Source organism: Xenopus laevis, chromosome 7S (assembly GCF_017654675.1).
Source record: "Xenopus laevis strain J_2021 chromosome 7S, Xenopus_laevis_v10.1, whole genome shotgun sequence".
NCBI lineage: Eukaryota > Metazoa > Chordata > Amphibia > Anura > Pipidae > Xenopus > Xenopus laevis.
Window position 1 is genome coordinate 3,510,728 of NC_054384.1, and position 24,121 is coordinate 3,534,848.

The 24,121-nt window shown below is 40.2% G+C and overlaps 1 protein-coding gene across 4 annotated transcripts; it reads left to right on the forward strand.

The window, feature by feature from the left end:
- Window positions 1–110: 110 nt before the first annotated feature.
- On the forward strand, window positions 111–22,632 carry tial1.S (TIA1 cytotoxic granule-associated RNA binding protein-like 1 S homeolog). 4 transcript variants are annotated; one of them, XM_018227256.2, is made up of 12 exons: window positions 111–374; window positions 4,230–4,326; window positions 5,516–5,665; window positions 6,533–6,587; window positions 7,147–7,234; window positions 10,263–10,338; window positions 12,372–12,480; window positions 12,588–12,683; window positions 13,026–13,110; window positions 19,663–19,786; window positions 21,142–21,281; window positions 21,377–22,632. In XM_018227256.2, the coding sequence occupies exons 1-12, from the start codon at window positions 178–180 to the stop codon at window positions 21,495–21,497; spliced, it is 1,338 nt and encodes a 445-aa protein (XP_018082745.1). In that variant the 5' UTR covers window positions 111–177; the 3' UTR covers window positions 21,498–22,632. The 4 variants fall into 4 exon arrangements, with proteins under 4 accessions (XP_018082745.1, XP_041426748.1, XP_041426750.1 ...); XM_041570814.1 differs by lacking the exon at window positions 111–374 and adding an exon at window positions 3,465–3,521; XM_041570816.1 differs by lacking the exons at window positions 111–374; window positions 4,230–4,326; window positions 5,516–5,665 and adding exons at window positions 6,761–6,844; window positions 9,695–9,762.
- Window positions 22,633–24,121: the final 1,489 nt, after the last annotated feature.

The following is a 24,121-nucleotide window of genomic DNA, read 5'->3' on the forward strand; positions in this document are numbered from 1 at the left end:
CCTCTCCCTGTGTTACGCAGTAGTATTACCCAGAAGGCTAAGCGTACGTAGTCATTTACATTATCGGGTGCGCGCCCGTACGCTGTCGTGGTAACTCGTGCACGCGCCCGCAGCCTCTCTCAGCGCCGAGAGGGGGAAGTAGGAGAAGGGGCTGGTTGTGTATACGGCGCTTGCGCAATGAGCGGCTTCTCTCTGACTGGCTACTGGCCGCTGCCGCCATTTTGCTTTGAGCCGGACGGAGTTCGTCAAGATTTGCTGTTCGCTCCAGTGCTGAGGCCCAGCCCGCCGCCTCCTCCGTGTCCTCTCACGCACTTTCCACTGGAGAACCCCGGGAGCCCTACAGATATGGAGGATGACGGACAGCCCCGGACTCTGTGAGTATCTCCGGCTTTCTGAGGCCTTCGGGCTCCTATTGGCACTGCCATTATTTCTCTCTTGTATATTATTTTACCTCAGGAATCCTTGTGTTGCTGCGTTATAGGCCCTGCTGAGGTGTAATGTATAGTCTCTCCCTTTATTCTTCTCCTGGGAAGGGCCCCTGTATTGCAGCTGTTATAAACTACAAGTCCCAGCATCCCCCGGGGCCTAATGTTATGTATTTCCGCTCCCTGTCACATGGGATAGACTCCTTGTATTACAGTGGCTGCATCTTTTGTCTTTACACATAAGGGACTTGGACCCTACTGCCCCTCCAGCTGTTCAACTGCAACTCTCTCCCCTTCCCCTACATTAGCCAGTATAAGGTTGGACACTGCTGCTTTATTAACCCTACCCCCATCCTCATAGGGGCCTTTAAGTTGAGAAGTATAGCCTGACATTCAAATACCCCCAACTAAACAGTGACTGTCTGTGCTCTGGTCTGTGGTCTTACAGCAGCCCCTCTGCCCCCTCATTCCTCTGATTGGCTACCAGGGAACTTAAAAAGAGCCAGTCACAAGCCTGGACCCACAAAATGGTAAAGCCGGAGTCAGATTGTAAAAGGATTACAGAAGCTTACATTTTATTTTCCACGGCCTGAAAACGCACTATGGCAATTCACACAGGGCGCTTGCAAGCTGAAATCCGCCACAGGACGCCAGTATTGGCGTTTTTTTTAGCAGGAACGCCAATACTTCAAGAAACTACCAAATCATTAGACTCTGGGATCTGCACTTTTGAAACCGCACTTTGCGTAAATACCCAGCGTATTTTAAATATGGCGTCCAAATTCTCAATGAGAAGTGCATGTTGGGAAAAGAATCCTACGTGCTGAAAAACGCATGTTGATGGTCACATGTGGTTTCAGTGGCGTAATTACGCCTGGTTGTTCCTTTTTAACGTAAAAACCGCCGCAAAAACGCCACGTCTGGCCTTACAACGATTGTATCAAGTCTAACAGCTGCCTGTAATGAAACCCAGAGATTCTGCTCAGCAGGGACAAAGATAAGAAATGGATCAACTAAATGGATCAATTTAGAACAGTTTACAGGGTCGTCCGAAGGTAAAAAAAAAAAAGACACTTTACACTTCAATATTAGAAAAACACATAGTATAAAGAAAGTCGTTGGAAAAAGTCATTATTTCTGGTGATCTGTCTGAAAACAACTAGTTGTTTGAAGGTGAACCATCCCTTTAAAATGAACAGTCTTTCTTGGCAACATGTTTTCCAGGAAAGATTGTAATTGTATCATCTATGGGCACATTTAATGGCAGATCACCCAGGGCAGCCCCTCATAGTGTCCAATGTGTAAGGCCTGAGAATCACTCGTGTCTGTGCTTGTCGGACTATTGCCTTGAAACATCAGTAGTCTGGGTTACTTTTGTCTCACAAACACAAGTCTTTGTAAGATTTCCAATGTAGTCTAAAGGGGCTGTTTTGGGCATATGTCTGTGTGAGTATATTCTAATTATAGTGGCTGCTGTATTTCTGATGCTGATTCTGCGCTTTGCCTGATTCGATGACCCCGTATAACCTGTTGGATCAGTGTTTTGCAACAAGATTCCCCCATATTTACTTTTTTAGCTCAAACAAACATTCTTATGTTTAATAAGTATTGGCTCTGTTTCCTCATTTCTTTCTCCTGAGTTTGAAGCTGCCATACCTTCTTCCTATGATTCCCCCTCATATGCATGATTATATATAGAAAGAGTGCAAGCTTTTTTGGCGATTATAAATAGTATCAGTCAGCGGTTAATATAATTTCCAGCAAAATCATAGTAATCTTCGGGAGAGTGACTTCATACCAAGTTCATTGTTCAGCAGACGTTTCTGTTTATGAAACAAGGGAATATATGGACCTTCAGAAATTCTGATATGCATTTATCAATATCTACAAATTACACATAAATACATTTTTAAACATTCCTTTAACATGTTTAGCTCCTTATTTAAAATCTACAATATATGATATAGGGTAATGCAGTTTACACCTGATCAGTAGACGCCTCTACCAAAGTCTAGAACGTACTCCTTCCTCATACAAAGCAAAAGATATGTGAAACAACAACTTGAACCACATTTATTTTAAGGGAACAGTGTTGGTAATTCTTGGGTGCAAATGGATTTAAGATCCCTAGTGATCAAGGCTTTAATTTGGGATTATGTTTTTTTTTTTTTTTTTTGCATCCTTTCAAATTGTGTTGCCTGATAACTCTCATATCTTTTGTCCTGAAAGATGCTCGGGAATTCAGTAAAGATAAAGTCACACGGGTTGGGGGGTAAGCGTGGCTATGATTTCCCTCGAGAAGGCCAGATCGGGACTACAGGCATCTCTGCTTGCATTATATCACAATCATTTTGGTTGGCTGCTCATGAAGGAATGCTCATATTTATACATATTCTCCTTCCCTTTGAGGCTTTGCATTTCTGAAAATACCACAGACCTCCAGTTTTGTTTACATGATACACAGATACATGTATATGATCCGATATCACCGGTTATCTAGAATGTTTCCAATTACAGAAAGGCAATCTCCAATAGACTCCATTTTATACAGATATGTTTAAAAATGATTTCCCTTTTCTCTGTAATAAAAACCGTAGCTTGAACGAATATTTAATTCTTATTGGAGGCAAAACCAGCCTATTTGGTTTACTTAATGTTTACAAGATATTCTAGTAGACTTAAGGTATCAAGATCCAAATTATGGTAAGATCACTTATCCGGAAAACACCAGGTCCCGAGCATTCTGGATAACGGGTCCTATACCTGTAATAGTTTTCCCCTTAAACAAGTCTCTGTTTAATATCATCATTTATTTATATAGCGCCGACAAGATACGCAGTATATATATATATATATATATATATATATATATATATATATATATATATATATATATATATATATATATATATATATATATATATATATATATATATATATATATAAAAAACAATTAAACACACTGGCAGTCTTAACATATCTAAAGGATTCTAAGTTTATCCCCTCCCCTAGTTAACGATGGGAAGAAGTGACACGTTGCAGACCTTGGACCTGGGATCTCCTCCAATGTCAATGTTTGCAGTTAAATATCTGGAGGTAGTTCATTCACTTATGCCACCTTGCATTCATCCCAGTGTTTACTGACGAAAAATTGAATAGCAACTGTTTAAATGTCAACTTAGTGAAGAGTGTCCTGTGGACATTTGGCCCTTTCATATCTAGATGAATGTATGGCTTGCCAGGATTACAGGGAGTCCTCAGGTTACATACACCCAATTTACATACCTCTCATACTTACAAACAGAGGCTATTACAGTAACATACTATGGTTTGCTTGGCCTTTATTAGCATTTATCTTTATTATACCAAGTGCCCCTCTTGCATGTGTTGTCTACTGCAGAGCACAAAAGGTAAAAATAAATACTATGTTAAGACAAACATTTAATATATAAATGTATATGTTTCAATTTCACATTCAAATTCAACTTAAGAACAAACCTACAGATCTTGTATGTAACCGGGGACTGCCTGTATATTACTACAGTAATAAACACTATCTTCTCCCTATATCTTTGATTGTATGCCTAAATAGGGGGCGGCTGCCAGTGTTATATAGCTTATATTTGAGATAGGAAAGCAACTCCTATTGGTACAAACTATAAAGCATCAGACAAAATTACTTTGCTACATTGTATCACATTTGCTTAATTGATATGGGGATTTGGGTGTTCAGTGACCTTGAAACAAAAATAATTTGCTTAATTATACCATTAATTAAGGAAATTTTACTTCTTCCCTTTGCAGATATGTAGGCAACCTCTCTAGAGATGTAACAGAAGTTCTGATTCTTCAGTTGTTCAGTCAGATCGGCCCCTGTAAAAGCTGTAAAATGATAACTGAGGTGAGTGTTTCTTCAGTAACTGTCTGTAAACAGATCTTTTTATGTTCAATATGTGGAGCATTCATTTCCGCCCATTTCCAAAAGTATTTACAGATATTTGAGATGGGTTATTGTCACCCCTCTATTTATAATAAGCGTGCTGTGCTGGGCCACCTCCTGAAGGTGTTTCAGAAAAGTTCTACATTGTTTCCCTGGAAGGCTTAATTCAGCTATCCTGTGCAGTTGGTAAAACCCTGCCTTTAAAAGTCATCTTATATCGTGCAAGACAAATTTTCGTACAATATTCAGTGCGTGTATGGTGGAAGACGAGCCACCCAATATCGGAAGAAGACTTGAATATCAGTCGGCTCGTCGATCAGGCTGGCTGGAATATTTTAGTCAGGCACCTTTGAAGGCACCTGAAAATCGGCCATTGTTAGTGCTGAATCGTCAGAGACAGGTAGAATTCTGTTGTTTCTATATGTATATCTGACCATTCAGCTCTACACGTGTGTATTGAAACAAGCCATCCTTCTTGGAAACATCTTTTTCAGGAAAGATTGTAATTGTAACCTCTATGGCCATCTTTACTCTTAGGCACTGAGCCGATTTTGGGTTCAGAGACACGAGTTTCGCGCGGGGTCCCGAGACACGGACATGAGTTTTATGTGGGTTCCGAGACACAAGTTTCATATGGGTCAGATATGCCAGTTGCGGCTACTTGAGGTAGCTTTGGCCGAAGCCAGCTTTGGGATAACAGAAAAATTGATGCAACATTCCAGATTCAGTTTGTGGGACAGCACCTGCAAAAAAAAAAAACTAAAAATATCACGTTATACAGTCCATAGTTAATTTTATGCAATGTAATGTCTAACAATTTAATTATCTTTTGAACCCCTTTCCAATCTGTGTTTCCATCCTTGCATAATTCTAAATTGTCTTTCAAAGCTATTCATTTTTGTTGCTTCGTAGTGCTCCCTATTCCCTCCCAAGACCCTCCTGTTGAATGTGGGCGCCATGTACCTGCATTTTGTTGGTTAAGCATATAAGAATTAGATCAGAATAATTCACTAGAAAAACAGATTCAATACATTAACTAGATAACACTTAGAGACTATTATTGCCTATCCCCTTCTTTAGTTTTTAGTTGCGTTTTGATGTTGCTGAATACATTGTGTGTGCAAATTGTAACTGTTGGATTTTCTTTCAGCAAACTGATGGCAGAAGGGTCGGAGCGTCTGTTAGCTTCCCCGTGTTGCCCAACGCTAACAATGATCCTTATTGCTTTGTGGAATTTTATGAACACAGAGATGCAGCTGCTGCATTAGCAGCCATGAATGGACGAAAAATACTTGGAAAAGTAAGAGAATAAGTTAGATCATAAATAAATTAGAGCATACATTTACAGGTAATAGGTTTTAAATTATTTTTTAGTTGATCTGGTGTTGAGGTTTCTTTTTAACTGTCCACGTTAAGTGAATAATGCTTGAATATTTTGAAATTCAAATCAGTCTGCCCTAGGGGAGCAGTTCAAAGGAGAACTAAACCCTAAAAATGGCATATTTTATATAGTGAACTTATTGCACGAGGCTAAAGTTTCAGCTTGTCAATAGCAGCAATGATCCAGGACTTCAAACTTGTCACAGGGGGTCACCATCTTGGAAAGTGTCTGTGACACTCACATGCTCAGTGGGCTCTGATTGGCTGTTGAGAAGCTAGGCTTAGGGCTCGTCACTAATTATCCAGCAGAAAATCAGCTTCCCTGGCTGTAATATAAGCTGATGCTACAGGTTTGCTGATTATTAAATTCTGATGCTAATTGCACTGGTTTCTGTGCTGCCATGTAGTAATTATCTGTATTAATTACTAATCAGCCTTATATTGTGACATTTATATTCTGTCTGTACTTTTTGAGTTGATCCCTAAGCCCAGTAACTGACAGCAGAAAAAAATATAAGGAGCCACTGGGACATTTTTGGTGTAACAGATCTTTACTGCTAAAGGGCTGGGGTTGCCTTGTAATGTAAAAAGATTAACCAGTAAAATATCTGCCTCTTTTAATTCAGTGTTTGATATATTGCATTGATATGTATTTATGGCATGTGTGAGCAAAGAGCCTCATAAAGGCCTTCAGTTCCAAAACAGTTTTTCATGGGATTAGTCTGTTGCACATATTGAGTCATAGATTTCCTTTGGATTCTCATTTACATGTTCTTTTTCACCACAGGAAGTAAAAGTAAATTGGGCTACAACACCAAGTAGCCAGAAAAAAGATACTTCCAGTAAGTATATTACAAATGTTACAAAACTGAAGCATGTTTATTGAAGATTATAGCGTTGTATAAAGCACATGAACTTCTTTTATAAACAGGCTTTACTTGAAATGTTTCAAAAGTGATGTGGAGGAAAATCAATTTCTCTGTATGATGGTACTATTAATCCCTTTTTGTTTCAGGCCCCTCCAGCAGAAAAGGGGTTAAAAGAATCTCTTGGCGATAGCATTTAGAAGTCCATGTCCTGTTTAGGCTGCTACTCCTTGGTATTCTCTCTATCATTTATCTAAATTAAAATTTCAGTGTAAAGTTCCTCAGAAAATGGTCTAAGAAAATACTTTGTACAGGTTTATCTTTTATATATTCACTTAGTGTATCCTAAAAAAAAATAGAAGATGTTGATTAAATTAATTTTAAATGGTCTTCCTGGATCAGTAGTTAATACAATCTGACCCGTATATTTGTTTGGAGCATATAATATACTAGAAAATGACTAAAATAAAAAGCATTCCTACAACTTAACCTATCACATCACTTGCATAATCTGAATCATTGTCTTTTTTTACAGACCATTTCCATGTTTTTGTTGGCGATCTAAGTCCAGAAATTACCACAGAAGACATTAAATCTGCATTTGCTCCATTTGGTAAAATATCGTAAGTATCCATTTTTCTGAACTGTGGGACATTGCAGACTCTGTACCCTGCTGTTACCTTGCATTGTTTTTACAGTTTGATGTGACATTTTAAAATTGTCTATGTAGCTTTATTTAAAACATTGAAATGTGTGGATTTTCAGATTTTTCTGGAGTGTAAAGATGTTTATCCTGTTCCCCCTTAAGATTCCCATCATCTGTTATAGTGTTGGTATTTTAAGTTTGCCTTGAAGTTTTCTAGTCCAGGGGTCCCCAACACCGGGCTGTGCTGAACCGGGGCTCCTTTTGTCCTGACTGCAGTCTAATAGCTGCAAAAACTACTTCCAAAATACTGTTTGGACAGAGTTTTTTTTGGTCTGCCTGAAAATGCACCTACACATCAGCCCACCCCCACACTGGAAAAATTGTTTTCTTTAAACCGATTCATAGCACAAAAAAGGTTGGGGGCTGCTGTTCTAGTGGGACATACATTGGTTAGTTTACTAATTCAAGGCTGGGAATTTCCTTGTCTTTGACTGTGTACAAAACAGGGCTTTGTACATATTAGGCTCTACTTTACTAAGAGCCTAATATATAGCAATAAGCAGCCTAGATCCCAATGAGCAGTTCATACATAAAAGGTAATGACCAAATGCCTTTGTGTACGTAACAATCTTTCGTGATTTGGCCTGGCTCTACATTAATATTCTTTGTGGTGGGGGGGATTACAGCAGTAGCTGCAAGTTAAAGATTTTCCAAATGAAATTCAAGGCTTAAGCCAAATGATTGCATATGTACCTTCTACATTTTGCAGCTGTTAATGGCCAATCTATAAAAACACTGTTGAATCTTGGATGCCACACAGCCAAGCTGTAGGTTAATTTTAGGGATTGCTGGGGTTTGCTTTTCTAGCCCTTTTAAAACTTCCAAATTATGCCTGTTTTTATGGCATATTTTCCAGAAATCCCCTAACTTCTGAAATGCCTTTTCCCATAGTGTCCCTGATAAACAACAAAAAAAAAATCATTCATGCCCGACTCTCCTTCTCTGCTCTGTACTTGATGTTGACATAAACAATCCTATTGGATACAATGTAAGAATGGTGCTTACGGAAAGAACCCCCCTCCTAAGCTCTTCAACTTTCTGGATCATAATACCTATAACCATATTTCAAGATTAAAGGGATTGTTCACCTTTGAGTTAACTTTTAGTATGACGTAGAGAGTGATATTCTGAGACAATTCGCAATTGGTCCTTATTTGTGGTTCGAGTTATTTAGCTTTTTATTCAGCAGCTCTCCAGTTTCAGCCGCCCGGGTCCACATTACCCAGGTAATCATGCATTGATTTGAATAAGAGACTGGAATATGAACAAGAGAGGCCTAAATAGAAAGATAAATAATAAAAAGTAGCAATAACAATATATATGTAGCCTTGTAGAACATTTGTTTTTAAATGTGCTCAGTGACTCCCATTTGAAATCTGGAAAGAGTCTGAAGAATAAGGTTATATAAGAATTTATATTTATAAGAATAATATATATTATATTTTTAAGAATAAAAAAAACTATAAAAAATAAATAATGAAAACCATTTAAAAGGTTGCTTAGAATTGGCCATTCTATAACATACTAAAAGTTAACTTGAAGGTGTTTAAGACTGTCATTTTTTTTTATCACCTTAAAAATATGTATTAGAGCTTATGTGCTTAGAGTTTCTGCTTTTATACACCAGTAGATGTCACAATGCTGCCTCCTTTGTTATAAATTGATTTAAATTAAATGAGAAGGGAAATAATTTACATGAAGGAAGAAACCCTATCTTTACCTCCCTTTGTAGAGATCAATCCACACATTACACACATTAATCTTGGTCCCTAGCTCCACTGTCTTGTATAGAATGGCATATGTTTTTATTATCTGCTAGACTTTTATACAATATCAATTTTCAAAGAATTGTTTCTTGTGTACCATTATTAGCTAGTGCCTGAAAGTTGATATCTGTAGTAACTGCTTTATTTGTGATATCTTGTGTCTTCGAGGAAATGGTAAGTCATTCTGAAAGATATATTATGGGCTGCTCTTTGACTTGTTGTTATTAATACCTGAACACCTGCAGTTTCTCTTAGGTCCACGTCACCATTAAAAATAATAGCATTCTGATTATTTTGCAGAATGGCTCATAAGAATGGCCAGGATCTTGAAGGCTAACTGCAAGGGGCTGTGCACACTGGACTCAGTTGTAGTTTTTTTTTCTCATTTCTATTTATTCTTATATTTGATCTATTTATATTAGTATTTACATTTTAACCTTCTATATTCAGTGCAGTTCTATATTTCCAATCATTTAACTTAACTCACTAAAAAAATACATTTCTGTGTAAGTTTTGTTGTTTTTTTTTCGTACTGGTGTGCTTAGTACTGTTATTTAGTTTTATTCTCCTTTCTTAAATTTCTGAAAATGTCAATTTTTCAAAATTTACAGCTGCCCAAACTCCAAAATGGTGGTAAAGAATTGACCAAGAAAATTAAAGAAATCTGTTAACAGGCCATGTATGCCTTTTAATTCCTATTTTTTCCTCTTTTTCAATTTTTATATTTCATATATTCTGTATCACTAGACAGGAGGAGGCATTAATAGAGAATGCATGGCGAGACAGGATTGTTAGTGTAAGATGGACTATAGACTGTTGGTAGTCTCTAGGATAGTCCAGTATTTTCATTTATAAACATTTTGAAGTTGTATTCGGTAGCATTTAAAAGAAAAAAAAACTTTACCTTGAATATGGTAGGTTGCATGTTTATTCCATGTAAATATTAGAGTTCTATGCTGTAGATGTAATATTTTCCTGTTGATTTTATCTGTTTTGTAAGCCAAGACTTGGTCTAGGAAGTCGGCAGGCCTGCTAGCTTAGTTTTAGGGCTAAATGACAGATAAAAGGAAACTAAGGAAAAGAGAATTCACAAGTGTGTGTGGTTCCTTTTTAGTATTTTTTTTATTCTTAAAGTAAGATTTTTGCTGTGGTCTTTACCAGTCTTTGCTTTCTCCACAGTGACGCTCGAGTTGTGAAGGACATGGCGACCAGCAAATCCAAAGGCTATGGATTTGTGTCATTCTACAACAAATTGGTAAGTCGGAAAGCTGTGCTAATAGCGCATGTAAAGTTTGATAAAATTCAAACAACGCATAGAAAACAGTGTGTGCTTTCAAACTGCTGACAATCTTCTGTGAGTTTCCAGAGGTGGAGCAGGCTGTGCACTTATTACATAATAATAATAATAATCCCTGATTTATTCGAGCTAATTTTGGAATGTCCATTTTGAGTTAACTTTTAGTATAGTGCTGGGTACACAAATCATATGTGGTGTGCTTTGGGAGCTCCCTCTACAGATCATTTTAAGGAGATTAGTAATTAAAGGGATTCTGTCATGATTTTTATGTTGCAGTTTTTATTTCTAAATGACACTGTTACACTGCAAATAATTCACTCTACAACTTAAAATGTAATTCCTGAACCAACAAATGTATTTTTTTAGACCTAATATTGGTGTGTAGGTGCCATCTCCGTTTGTTTTACCTGGTCATGTGCTTTCTGAAAGTCAGCGCTGCACTATGGAACTACTTTCTGGAAGGCTGTTGTTCCTCCTACTCAATGTAACTGAAGAAGTCACAGTGGGACATGGATTTTTACTATTGAGTGTTGTTCTTAGATCTACCAGGGAGCGGTTACCTTGTGTTAAGGAGCTGTTATCTGGTTAACTTCCCATTGTTCTGTGTTAAGGTGGTCATACATGGAGAGATCCGGTCGTTTGGCGACGTCGCCAAACGAGCGGATCTCTCACAGATTGAATCCTAACGGTGGCTTTACTGGCGGTCGGATCGCGGGACCGCATCAACGAACAGATGCAGCCGCGATCGGACAGGATTTTGACTTTCGGCCAGATCTCGATCTGGGAAGCCAGTCGGGGGGCCTCAATACTCATTACTTCTTTCTATTCAGTTGTCTTCCATTTATTAATAGCATATATTTATAAAACTCCACATATTCTGCAGTGTTGCGCATTTAATGGGTGTATATATGAAACCTGCAGGGAGAACATGCAAAAACCGCCAATAACTAAAACAAGAGGTAAAGACAGCCCTGCCCAAGAGAACTTAAAATCTAAAAATCTTCATCTCATTCAAACCACTCACTGCCTAGTTGCTAAGGATGCACAGAATCCACTTTTTGGTTATTTCGCTGGAATGTTTAAGGAAGGTGACCCTCCCCCTAATTTACATATGCAAATTTTGGGGAAATATGTGCACAGAAACCGTAAAAGATTTAGACATTTTTTAAATTGTGACCTAAGCCCCATGTGGATAACACATCCCCTGAGCGAGACTTTCTATAGCGTGCTAAGATTTCCACAGGTAAAACCTATTGCTCATGGTGATCTGGCTTAACTTTGGGAAACCATGATGGGTGGCAATTTCCTGCAGTTAAACCAGATCATCACGAGTAGTAGGTTTTTACTTTCGGTGATCTTGAGAGCAGATTTATTTATAGATATTATTTTTGGTCAAAACTTTAAAAAAAATAATCCAAACTCGAATCTGAGATTTAGCATACCTGGACCCTGGGAACAATTCGAATTTGACTATACGCCACCTTAAACTTGATGAGTTCTTGTAGAAGTCAATGTCAGAGGTCCAGTGACCCATTTGAAGATTTTTTCGGTGAAAAAACTCGATTCGAGTTGAGTCGAATTCGATTAGAGTTTTCAGTTTGGTAATATCCGTTTTTTCTTAAAAACTGTACTATTCGAATTTTGAGTTCATTCGAATTAAAAAAAAAAAAAACCTCTAAAATTCGAGCTTTGATAAATCTGCCCCTTAATGATCTAGAAAGTCAAATTCGGGAGATCTGTTGCCCCCCTAGTAGCAAATGGCTATAACAGGCTATAGCAAAGGTTATAATGCGTTGCAGTTGTATGTGAATGTCTAAACAAATTTATATTCACCTGCCGGTCTAGAAGCTGTCCTTTTAATCTACGTTGATGCTGTGCTCATGACTTGCCTAACCATTCATTATCTCTACTTGCATACTGTTTCCATTGTCTCCAAAACTGTAATATTACCTTCCCAAAAAGCTAAAGGTCTATCTTCTGCATTTATCTAGGATGCCGAGAATGCCATTGTACATATGGGAGGTCAGTGGTTAGGAGGAAGACAAATCCGAACTAATTGGGCAACACGCAAACCTCCTGCACCCAAAAGCACACAAGAAAGTATGTTCATTATTAGAAATATTTGACATGACTTGCAATAACAGCAATTTATAGACCCCCGTATAGTATTTTAAATAATCTGTCCTAATAGTTTGTTCTGTTTGCAGATAACACAAAACAATTACGGTTTGATGATGTTGTGAATCAGTCCAGTGCTAAAAATTGCACTGTTTACTGTGGAGGAATCGGGTCAGGTTTAACAGGTAAACCCACTTCGTTTTACCATTATACATCTGAAAATGTTTAAGGTAGCAGTATGCAGACACAAAATGGACTAAAATGTGCTTTGGCCATATCACCTGTGGAACCACAATCTTTTTGTGGGGATATTTAGCCCAAAACTTTCAGTGGGTATTTTCAGTGGGAATGTCGGGCATAGTGGCGCATATGTATAAATCTATACCTACCGTTTTGGGCACATCCTAAATTTAATGTAAAGAGATGGTTGTTAAAACATTTGATCCTTTAATGTGAAGTAGTAATGTAGAGTTAAGCTTGCTTGAGCTAGCATCGGTGGGCTTATCTTTATCAATTTTCTTCAACAGAGCAACTCATGCGTCAAACATTTGGTGTATTTGGACAGATTTTGGAAATCCGTGTGTTTCCAGAGAAGGGTTACTCTTTTATTAGGTAAGTAGACTTTGCACAGAAGTGTCTGGATAAAGAAGGGATTTAACCTAGTCTAATACTGCATTAATCTGGCTATACATTTGTGTTTGCTAGCTGGTTGATCCCAGCCTATATCTATTTGCCCTGCAAATGGATAATTACTCTGCTTGGGGGACCCAGGGAACCATGGATATAGTTGTTGTTACTAGGAGGCAGGACACAACAATAAGGAGCCGGCAGGGTCCGTTTTGCGCCACACTTTTTCTCGCGCTCCTATCTCGTACACTGGTGACATAAGTGTGCCTCGAACAACACAACGGAACTGCATTGCCGGAACTTCTCAATCCCTGCAATACCTATCACAGAGTTCAGACTTGCAGGAAGAAAAATTCCCCCAAATTGTCTTTTGAAGCGGGGGACTGATTATTTCTGTCAGCACTAGACACTCTGAATATACAATAACCCGGAGGCCAGCTCGGACTCCTCTAAAGTCCTGTTTAAGAGAAACTGTAAATCTTCACCCACTTTTCCAGCAAATTCCCAATTGGAACAAATAGTCCAACAGGAATGGGACAAGCCTGAAAGTCGGTTCCAACCAAATCGCAGATTCCTTAAGCTCTACCCATTTTCTCCAGAGCTTACTGAGAAATGGTTAGTCCCACCCTCAGTGGACGGTTCGGCCAGTATAGAGCCTCAACAAGTATATTGGCCTGAGAAAATTCAAAATGGAATCCCTAAATTCCATTATAGCAGCAATGGGTCTGGGCCAATTCCTAGCCTCTCTCGACATCAAGGTCGCGTACTTGCACATCCCAATCTTCCCACCACATCAAAAATGCCTGCGCTTTGCAGTACAAAACAGTCATTATCAGTTCAAGGCTCCTCCCTTCGGCCTGACGTCAGCCCCAAGGGTCTTTGATCTCTTCCATGGCAGTTGTCATGATCTTGGCAGACAGGCAGGAGTCTCCGTAACCCAGTATCTCAACGACCTATTGATCAAAGCGACCTCACTCACGGAAACACAATGACCAAGCTACAAGAGCTCGGATGGACCATCAATCTGGAAAAGTCCTCCGTGACACCCAATCAGTCCATGGTATTCCTAGGACTGCTGTTCAACACACAAACCCAGAGAGTGCCCCTGACACAAGAAAAAATGAGTCCCCTCAAGGCACTAGTCTGTTCCTTACTAGCAGAAGCGTGCCACTCAATCAGATTTTGCATGAAAGTCCTGGGAGTCATGGTCTCGACCATAGAGGCAGTCCCATTCTCTCAAATTCACATGTGGGAACTTCAACAGAACATTCTGGAAGCAGAAATCTGTCTCATAAGAGATACATCTCTCACACAGAACACAAGTATCCCCATCCTGGTGGATACAGACTCTGAATATCTCAGGGGGCAACCCTCTCGGAGAACCCCAGTGGAGACCGATGACAACAGATGCGAGCCTATCAGAATGGGGAGCAGTGCTGGAGGGACGCTCTGTACAGGGTCTGTGGACTCTATTACCCATAAACCTTCTGGAGATATCTGCCTAGGACTGCTACATTGGCAAACAGACCTGTCTGGACTTCCGGTAAAGATTCAATCCGACAACACTACAGCGGTGGCCTACATAAGCCACCAAGGCAGCACAAGAAGCAGAGCATCGCTCCAAGAGGTTAACCGCATATTCCAGTGGGTGGAACTACACAGCACAAGAATGTCCGCGATGTTCATTCTGGGACCCCTAAACTGGGAAGCAGACTTCCTAAGCCGGCAAAGCTTGGACCCAGGAGAGTGGGCTCTAAAAGAAGTTAATTCAGGAAAAAACAGTAAGGTGGTGCTGCCAGAAGTGGATCTCATGTCGACTCGTCACAACCGAAAGGTCCCGATCTTCGCGCGCTGCCGGAACCCTGTGGCCGCGGATGCTCTCACTGCCCCATGGGATTTTTGACTGGCATACAAATTCCCACCTCTACCACTGATACCCAGAACCATCAAAAATCGAATGACCCTCATTCCTATAGCCCCAAATTGGCCTCGACGCTCCTTGTTCTTGGGTCTCCTCAACCTGTCCATAGAGAATCCATGGATTCTCCTGTCCATTACAGATCTCCTCCATCCAGGTCCAATACGGCATCCCAATCCTCAGACTCAACTTGACTGCGTGGCTCTTGAGACCTGCATACTAAAACTAAGGGGTTATCAGACGCGTTAATTGCGGGCAGTACTTAAGCCTACAACAGCCAGAGCAAACAACAGAGTGTTGGACACACAAACAATGGTGTCTAAAGCAAAATTTGAAGTTCTTTCAATACCTGATCTGCTGGAATTTCTCCAAGAGGGTCTGACCCTAGGTCTCTCACTAGAATCTCTTTAGTATTGTCTATTTCAATAGATACCTGATACCGGACGGCAAGACTTTTCTTTAAGGGGTAGCTCCCCGGGTTAAGAACACCAGAGGCAACATGGGATCTTACCCTAGTCCTAAAAGTGCTCCAACGCACACCCTTCAAACCAATGGCATTGGTACCACTACAGTGGGTCACATGGAAGACGGTCTTTCTAATAGCAATTGCCTCAGCTAGGCTGAACAGTCAGAAGACCCTCTTCAAAACACTCCCTTAGAACTGGGCCAGGGGCCTGCAGCAGAGCCGCCCCTCCTCTCTGGGCAACCTTCACCCAAGCAAGCAAATGACATTTCTAGGCCTCGACTTCAACACAGTGATGCAGACACTAAGTCTCCCCCGAGACAGACAAATCAGGAGTCAAGTTCAATGCCTACTAATGAACCAAACCACGAGTGCACAAAGCAATGCAAGTGTCTGCCATAGAGGCAGTTCCATTCGCTCAGATACACCTCCGCCCACTTCAAGCCAATATCCTATCCTCTTGTAAAGGGGGACCACTAGCTTGACCACTTCGATTGTCATGCATGACAAAGAAAACACTCCAATGGTAGCTGATCTCAAACAACTTAGCCATAGGACAGTCGTGGGCAATTCTGGAGTGGAATGTGATAGCCACGGATGCCAGCCTCCAGGGCTGGGGGGTTACATGGGGCAACCGATCGGCACAGGGTCAATGGTCTCTCGAGGAGTCCAAACTACCAATAAATGTCCTCGAACTCAGGGCAGGGAAACTAGCTCTCTGTCACTGGACAGAAGGTCTTCAAGAAAAATCTGTTCACATCCAAAACGTCACGACAGTGGCGTACGTAAACTGTCAAGGAGGAACGAGGAGTCAAAGGGCCCTTTCGGAGGCCAGTCAGATTCTTCACTGGGCAGAACTCAACTCAGTAAAGTTATCGGCCATACATATTCGGGGGATCTCCAACACAAAGGCAGACTTCCTAAGCCGGAATCAGCTGGACCCAGGGGAGTGGGAACTACATCCAGACGAATTCGAGTGACTCTTCAGAAGCTGGGGACAGCCAAGCATAGACTTGATGGCGTCCAGACACAATCGGAAGGCCATGACCTTCTTCGCTCACTGGTGGCGGGGGTAGATGCCATGACACAACACTGGCAGTTCGACCTGGCGTACGTGTTCCCACCTCTTCCCTTGCTTCCACAAATACTCAAAAAGATCAAGCAGTCTCCAACAACCGTTATAGTAGTAGCACCTTTTTGACCTTTTTGGGAACCTGGTTTTCTCGATCTTCATGAGCTGTCAGTAGCATGTGCGATTCGGTTAGACTTCAGATCAGACCTACTACATCAAGGACCTATAGTGCATCACAACGGCTGTTGAGACATCCATCTGGCGGAGTAGAGGTTTAGCGGAAGAGGTCATCTCAACAATGCTGAAGGCACGCAAAGCATCGTCATCTAAGTCCTACCACAGAGTGTGGCGCTCTTACTCCAACTGGTGCGGGGAAACAGACTCCTTCACTGAATTCAATTTGCCACGAATACTGTCCTTTCTACAGCATGGATTAGAACTGGGTCTGAAACTCCGCTCCCTTAAGGTCCAGGTGTCTGCATTATCATTACTGTTTCAACACAAGTTAGCTAATGAGGATATTATACACACCTTTTCACAGGGAGTTGCTCATGTTGCCCCTCCGTTTCGTCCCCCAGTGGAGGGTTGGGATCTGAACTTGGTGCTGGAAGCCCTACACGATCCACCATTCGAGCCACTGGGCTCAATATCAGACACCTGGGTTAGCTGGAAATGGTGTTCCTCATAACAATCTCATCTACCAGAAGAGTGTCAGAACTCAGTGCCTTGTTGTGTGAGCCTCCTTACCTAATGTTCCACAAGGATAAAGCTATAGTTCGCACAGTGCCATCTTTCCTTCCCAAGGTAGTTTCTACATTCCATGTTAATCAAGACATTGTAGTTCCCTCCTTATGTCCGGACCCAAAGAACGACAAAGAACGAAGATTACACAAACTCAATGTCGTGAGAGTTCGGTGGTACATTGATCGATCCAAGTCATTCAGAACTTCACAGTCTCTGTTTGTTCTCCCTTCTGGACCCCGCAGGGGTCAAGCAGCATCTAAAACATCAATGTCTTGTGGGTGGGGTTAAGCCTGACCCGTCATGCCCACTTAATTACTATTCAAGTGTCCTGCCTCCTGGAGGATGGAGCTTAACCCCATCATTCCCTGTGTCCCCTTTTCGACTACAGAGAAACATTTAATGGTGAGTACAAAAATCCTGTTTTCCTTTACATGTGATATAGTTCGTTAAATATTTTGTTCAACTAAAATCTCCTTCGTTCCTTCTTTGGGACAAACTGATCTAGGCTCTGCCTGCTGGTGGCTATAGCCAGAGGAGGAGCAGCTAGTTTTTCCTTATTGTGTCCTGCCTCCTAGTGGCAACAGCTGTACCCATGGTTCCTTGTGTCCCTCAAGCGACCAGAGAGATTTTAGGGAGAGTACACAAAATCTAATTTTTGTTGATTGCCTTGTTTGAAAATGCCGTGTCCTGATGCAACATGTTGTAGCGCATTTTGCAGATGTTAAAGAACTGCAGCTGCTCTCCAGTTCCTGCTGTATCATCCTCTCCATTGGATTAAAGGAACAGTAACTCCAACAAATTAAACAGTTTAAATGTAATGAATATATAATGTAGTATTAGCCTGCACTGGTAAAACTGGTGTGTTTGCTTTAGAAACACTACTATAGTTCTTAAAAACAAGCTGCTGTGTAGCAATGGCAGACATTGACTATATGCCACAGGTTAAATAGTGGATAACAGATAACCCCATTATGTTCTACAGAGCTTATCTACTAACTGCTGTGTAGCATGAGTCCTTTCTCCTTTGAATGGCTGCCCCCATGGCTACACAGCAGTTTGTTTATATAAACTATAGTAGTACTTATCTGTTATCTACTTTGTATCCTGTGCTTGAATGGCTGCCCCCATGGCTACACAGCAGCTTGTTTATATAAACTATAGTAGTACTTATCTGTTATCTACTGTGTATCCTGTGCTTGAATGGCTGCCCCCATGGCTACACAGCAGCTTGTTTATATAAACTATAGTAGTATGTATCTGTTATCTACTGTGTATCCTGTGCTTGAATGGCTGCCCCCATGGCTACACAGCAGCTTGTTTATATAAACTATAGTAGTATGTATCTGTTATCTACTGTGTATCCTGTGCTTGAATGGCTGCCCCCATGGCTACACAGCAGCTTGTTTATATAAACTATAGTAGTACTTATCTGTTATCTACTTTGTATCCTGTGCTTGAATGGCTGTCCCCATGGCTACACAGCAGCTTGTTTATATAAACTATAGTAGTACTTATCTGTTATCTACTGTGTATCCTGTGCTTGAATGGCTGCCCCCATGGCTACTCGGCAGCTTGTTTATATAAACTATAGTAGTACCAGTGCAGGGCAATGCTGCGTTATATTTTTATTACTTTACTAAAACACTTCAATTTTTTGACTGATCCTTTAAGTGCATTTTCTATCCATGTTGTTGCACAAGAGCATTTAGTTAAGAATCAGCTTTGTAAGCTTTCGTGGACAGTCATCTGTTGTGACATCCCCAAAATCAACCTCCGACCACAGCTGAACCAGCAGGAAGTTCCTTTTTAAATGTCAGCCTGCAAGCTAGCCCACACACACACGTGTTTTTTTGCAAACTTTAAATTAAAGGGCTTGTGTGTTGCATGACTAGGTATATTTTCAGAGATCCCTTATTGCTGTCAAAAAGGAAGTGATCCTCCCCTCAAACATCTTGTTTGCTGTTCTGTGGTTGTGCTACATCACTAATGTTTAGGGTGTTCTTCACTGTGATTAGCTTATACAGAGCCAAAGACAGTTTTAGTCTCACTATTTAGTGTACCATTATTACCATAGAGAAGTGAGATGTCGATTTTAAGTAAATGCTGGTACTCATTTCAACCATTGTAGCTCTTGGCAGTTACTTATGGTCAAATGCTCAATTTTACTTTACTTGGATCCCCTTAATGGTACTGTTTCTGGAGATGTCCCCATCATCTTTGTTTAATGTAATTAAAAGCAGTCAACCACACTCCAATCTGAACTCTCAAGTTGATTGTGTCCAATTCAGCTGTTATTGGTTGTGTAACACCTCTTACCCTCTGCATATTTTATCTTTTTAGGTTTTCAACTCACGATAGTGCTGCACATGCAATAGTGTCTGTAAATGGAACCACCATAGAAGGGCACGTTGTAAAATGTTACTGGGGCAAAGAGACCCCCGACATGACTAAAAACTTTCAGCAGGTGAGAATCCAATGTTCTCGATCAACAAGGTTAAATTAAGAATACAGATGTGTCCAGGATTTTATTATTCCAGCTGTCACTCACTGTTTAACTTCTGCAGTATGGCTTGTTCCCGTCCTGTGTACCCCTCTCGTTTCCTTGTAGAATAATTAAATGCCTGGGCTTTATATGTTTTTCTCCCTTACTTTTTCAGCAGGATTATCACTTTGCCCCAAATAGCCTACGGTACTCTTTCCACTGCTGTACACAACTCGTTGTAACAAAATAATGGGGGTAAATAGAATGTTCAAAATAAACGTTTCTAGTATAGTTAGTTAGCCAAAAATGTCATGTATAAAGGCTGGAGTGACTGGATGTGTAACATAACAGCCAGAACACTACTTCCTGCTTTTCAGCTCTCTAACTCGGAGTTAGTCAGTGACTATAAGGAGAGCCACATGGGACATAACTGTTCAGTTAGTTTGTAATTGATCCTCCGCATTCAGCTCAGATTCAACGGCAACAGTTATGACCCACGTGCCCCCCCCCCTCCTGTCTGTGATTGGTTACTGCCTGATAACCAATCAGTGGAAAGCAAGAGAGCTGAAAAGCAGGAAGTAGTGTTCTGGCTATTATGTTACACATCCACTCACTCCAGCCTTTATACATTACATTTTTGGCTAACTAACTATATTAGATACATTTTTTATTTTGCACAGTCTATCTATTTACCCAGTTTTTATTTATACACTGAGCAATTCCTTTAAATTCAGCTGAGTAAAGTCAGAATGGTCGCGCGGGGGAGTCCAACATAATACAGTATAAAATATCACTTCTTGTCTTTCATTTTGGTTTTTTGGCAACTATCAACTGTCTCTATCTATATCTATCTATCTCTCTTTATATCTATCTATTACTTTCATTATCAGTCTATCCATCTGTCTCTCTATAAACTATTATAATACACAAAAGCCATAAATATCCTGTAAATAATATTCTTATAAATGGCTCTTAGTGATGTCATCAGTTATAAACGGCGCGTAGTGATGTCATTTTTGTCACATAATTCACTAAAGCCTGTGTATTCTAAGAAATAAAGTAGCCCTTGTTGTAAAATATAAAGATATTAGAAATCACATTTTACACTGAACAATTGCTGTAAGGTTTACAATGACCTTTACTCTTTACTCTCCACCTTTGTAACGCAGTCTTATTACAAGAGTCCACTTCCAGTCATTCAAATAACCCTTCCATAACCTGCTTCCTATCTTATTACTAAAGTCACATTGATGCATAGGCACTATGTTATTAGATACAGTTCTGTGTTTATCTTGAATTATTGAGTATTTACACGGCATCCCTTTATTTTTTTTCAGGTGGATTACAGTCAGTGGGGGCAGTGGGGCCAAATGTATGGGAGTCCCCAGCAATATGGACAGTATGTGACAAATGGCTGGCAGGTGCCCTCCTATGGCGTATATGGGCAAGCATGGAATCAGCAAAGCTTTGGAGTGGAGTAAGTATTGCTGCCACTGAATTCTATAATCCATTCATAAATTGCCTTTATTTGTTCATTCAGAATTAACCACTTTTTAATATATTTTTTTGTAGTCAATCTCCATCAACGGCTTGGGTTGGTGGCTTCAGTGCCCAGCCGCCGCCTCAGGGTCAGGCCCCACCAGTAATACCCAATCCACCAGGGTACAGCATGGCCAGTTACCAAACACAGTGAAACAGGACTATGTTACACTGCTCATTGGCTGATTCAACATGACTAGTTTAAAAAAAAAAAAATTTCAATTAAAAAGACACACTTTGGCCTAATGTTGGTATGAATGGATTGCGCAGGACGAAAGAAGAAATCCATCAAAGCAAACGTTTATAATATTTATTTGAAGCTGAAACTGTTCTAAAGGTCCCCATAGATGCAAAGATTTTTCTTTGGTAAACGACCGATTTTAGTGCAATCCCACCAATCCGTCAAATTATCGTGAATCGTATTGTACATTTTACGACTTTTCGTCCGTCATCGGTCAGAATATTGATCGGCCAGGTTAGAAAATTTTCATCGGTCACAGTAAAAATCTATATGTTTGCAGGGTCAAGCAAGCGGCTCCCCTGGCTTCAACCAGACAACATCGCTTGAAATGGTCTTTTTAGTTGATGGACAAATCGTACAATTAAATGATAGTTTCAAGATAATCTTGGTCTCACGATAACGAAAAGATCTTTTAAAAATCTTTACATCTATGGCCAGCTTAAGACCGTTCAGTTTTGGTGAAGGACAACCATCTGCCTTTTAACGGAAACATTTCCTTCCCCATTTTTGTTGAGGACTGATAAGGATAAATTGTTTACTTTTTCCTCGTTAGTCGTCAACGTGAAGACCCAGCACAAACGAGCAGACGTGGTAAAGGGACAGGGCTTGTTACCATTTTTGAAGGTGTTCCTGATTAATGTGGATCTCCTCTCCATTTAGCCGTTTCCTTACATACGTTCTAGGAAGAGATGAGTCGGACTTCATAGGTTTCAACAAAAACAAAAAACACACATGCTGAAATTAAATATGGTAGGTACATTTGTCTCTCACATTGTTCTGGTGGCAGGTCCCTTATAGCAAATAAGGGAATAAGTGCAGCTCACCAAAATTATTCCACGGCTTATCCTGTGTTAGATATCCCGAATTAATGTATCAGTAATGCGAATTGTTTGTTACACTTGACAAAGAGTATAGCCCGAAACATGTTGTGTAACTCTGCTTCCCAATAAAGAATATTGCAGTCAAGTTTGCTGCCCTGGATTTGCTCCACAACAATTCGCATTACTGATGCAGGTCCCTTATAGGGCAGGCTATTGGCTTCCCAAAAGGTGGGGTATGTATGGCCCATTAATGAATTGGGTGTTAATGTTCATGCATCGCCCGTTCATTTTCAGTGGAGAGCACCATGCTGAGCCACTAATCCTCAAGCACAAGAGCTCGCTCACATAGGGGCAGGTTTAAAAAAAGATGCGTGCAACATGGTAGATTGCTTGCTGCCGATATCTTCTCTAGAGGAGAAAAACATACATATATATATATCTTACCACAAATGGTAATCTGATCTTCTCTTTGCTCTCTCATTAGAATTTGAATGGAGAATGTGAACTGTAAATGCACAAAGTCTGAACAAAGTTAAAAATACACTCAAGTCTTCTGTGTTTGTCACGCTCCCACAGATACGTATTCCAATACAGGGGTTCAGTTTACATATGGAGGAGCTGCCCATATAAAAGCAAAGAGCCCGGCTTCTCAATCTCGTCCCTTATAATACTCAAGTGCATATTTGTCCGAAAGCTTCCAAATCTTGTCAAGCATAAAAGTCTCAGTCTGAGCTGTATTCATGCTCGCGATAGAGCGCTTTACTTTTTTTTTAATAATAATAATTTGTGTTTTTAAACTGCAGTGCTACTGGGTCATGCCGGTGTCATGCTTTCAATGGCACAAAACAAGGGAGCAGGGCCTAGAGTTTGATCGCAGTGGTGCAAATAGGAGTGAATAGCGAGCGTCCCGCAGTTCATTTTGGAACAAGCGACGCGTTATTACGAAAACGTCCCATGAAGCCTATTTTGTATATAGATATAGTTACAGTCGGTGTGCGTTTCACCAGCATGCGCCGTGTTTTGCGGTCTTCATATATTAACTTCACCGACGAGGTGGTTGAGATCTATGTACACGACTGATCTGTTCCAAAGTTTAACCCCTTCATTTTAAAGGGGGTCCGTTTTACAAAAAAAGCCTTAATTTCAGCGATCTGAACATTTTCAATGCATTGTGCTTATTTTCATGTTTCCCTATCCATTCACCAAATGTTTTGGTATGTAAATACCTTGTTTTCAGGTTGTATAGTATATTGATTTGACTCAAAAAGAGAAATCTTCTTGTGCGTTTTCCTTTCGCCCTTCCCCTCTTCCCTTGAATTTGTTTTTTTTTTTTTTTTTTTTTTTTTTTGTTAACCCAATTGTTAATAAATCTTTTAAAGGAAATTTGATTGTGCCATTTTAACTGGTTATATTGTTTGGTGAAACAAAATACAACCAACTTACTTTATCATCTGAACGAGTTGTTTATTGGCTGGGTTTGCGCGCCATGAGTAGGGGAGAAATACAAAGAAATTGGTGCGGGCATGATGGCTGCTCTTAGGGTTGCAATGAAAAGCATGGTCCCGGAGAAGGACTGGGTCGAAAATTCAAGACAAAATTTTCCGACCCTTTCTGGGACTTTAAATGATAGGTTAAGACTCACGAGTGAAGGTGCCCTTTAACCCTATTAAAAAGAATTCACCAAAACCAATACTTTTTTGAGTTTAGATTTGGCCA

What these genes read in the sequence shown, in the direction of transcription:
- tial1.S (XM_018227256.2), top strand. Translation starts at nt 178, where the DNA reads ATGAGCGGCTTCTCTCTGACTGGCTACTGGCCGCTGCCGCCATTTTGC. An exon ending in GCTGTAAAATGATAACTGAG is followed by an intron (nt 4,327 to 5,515) that starts GTGAGTGTTTCT and finishes ATTTTCTTTCAG; the next exon opens with CAAACTGATGGCAGAAGGGT. An exon ending in CAGCAAAGCTTTGGAGTGGA is followed by an intron (nt 21,282 to 21,376) that starts GTAAGTATTGCT and finishes ATTTTTTTGTAG; the next exon opens with TCAATCTCCATCAACGGCTT.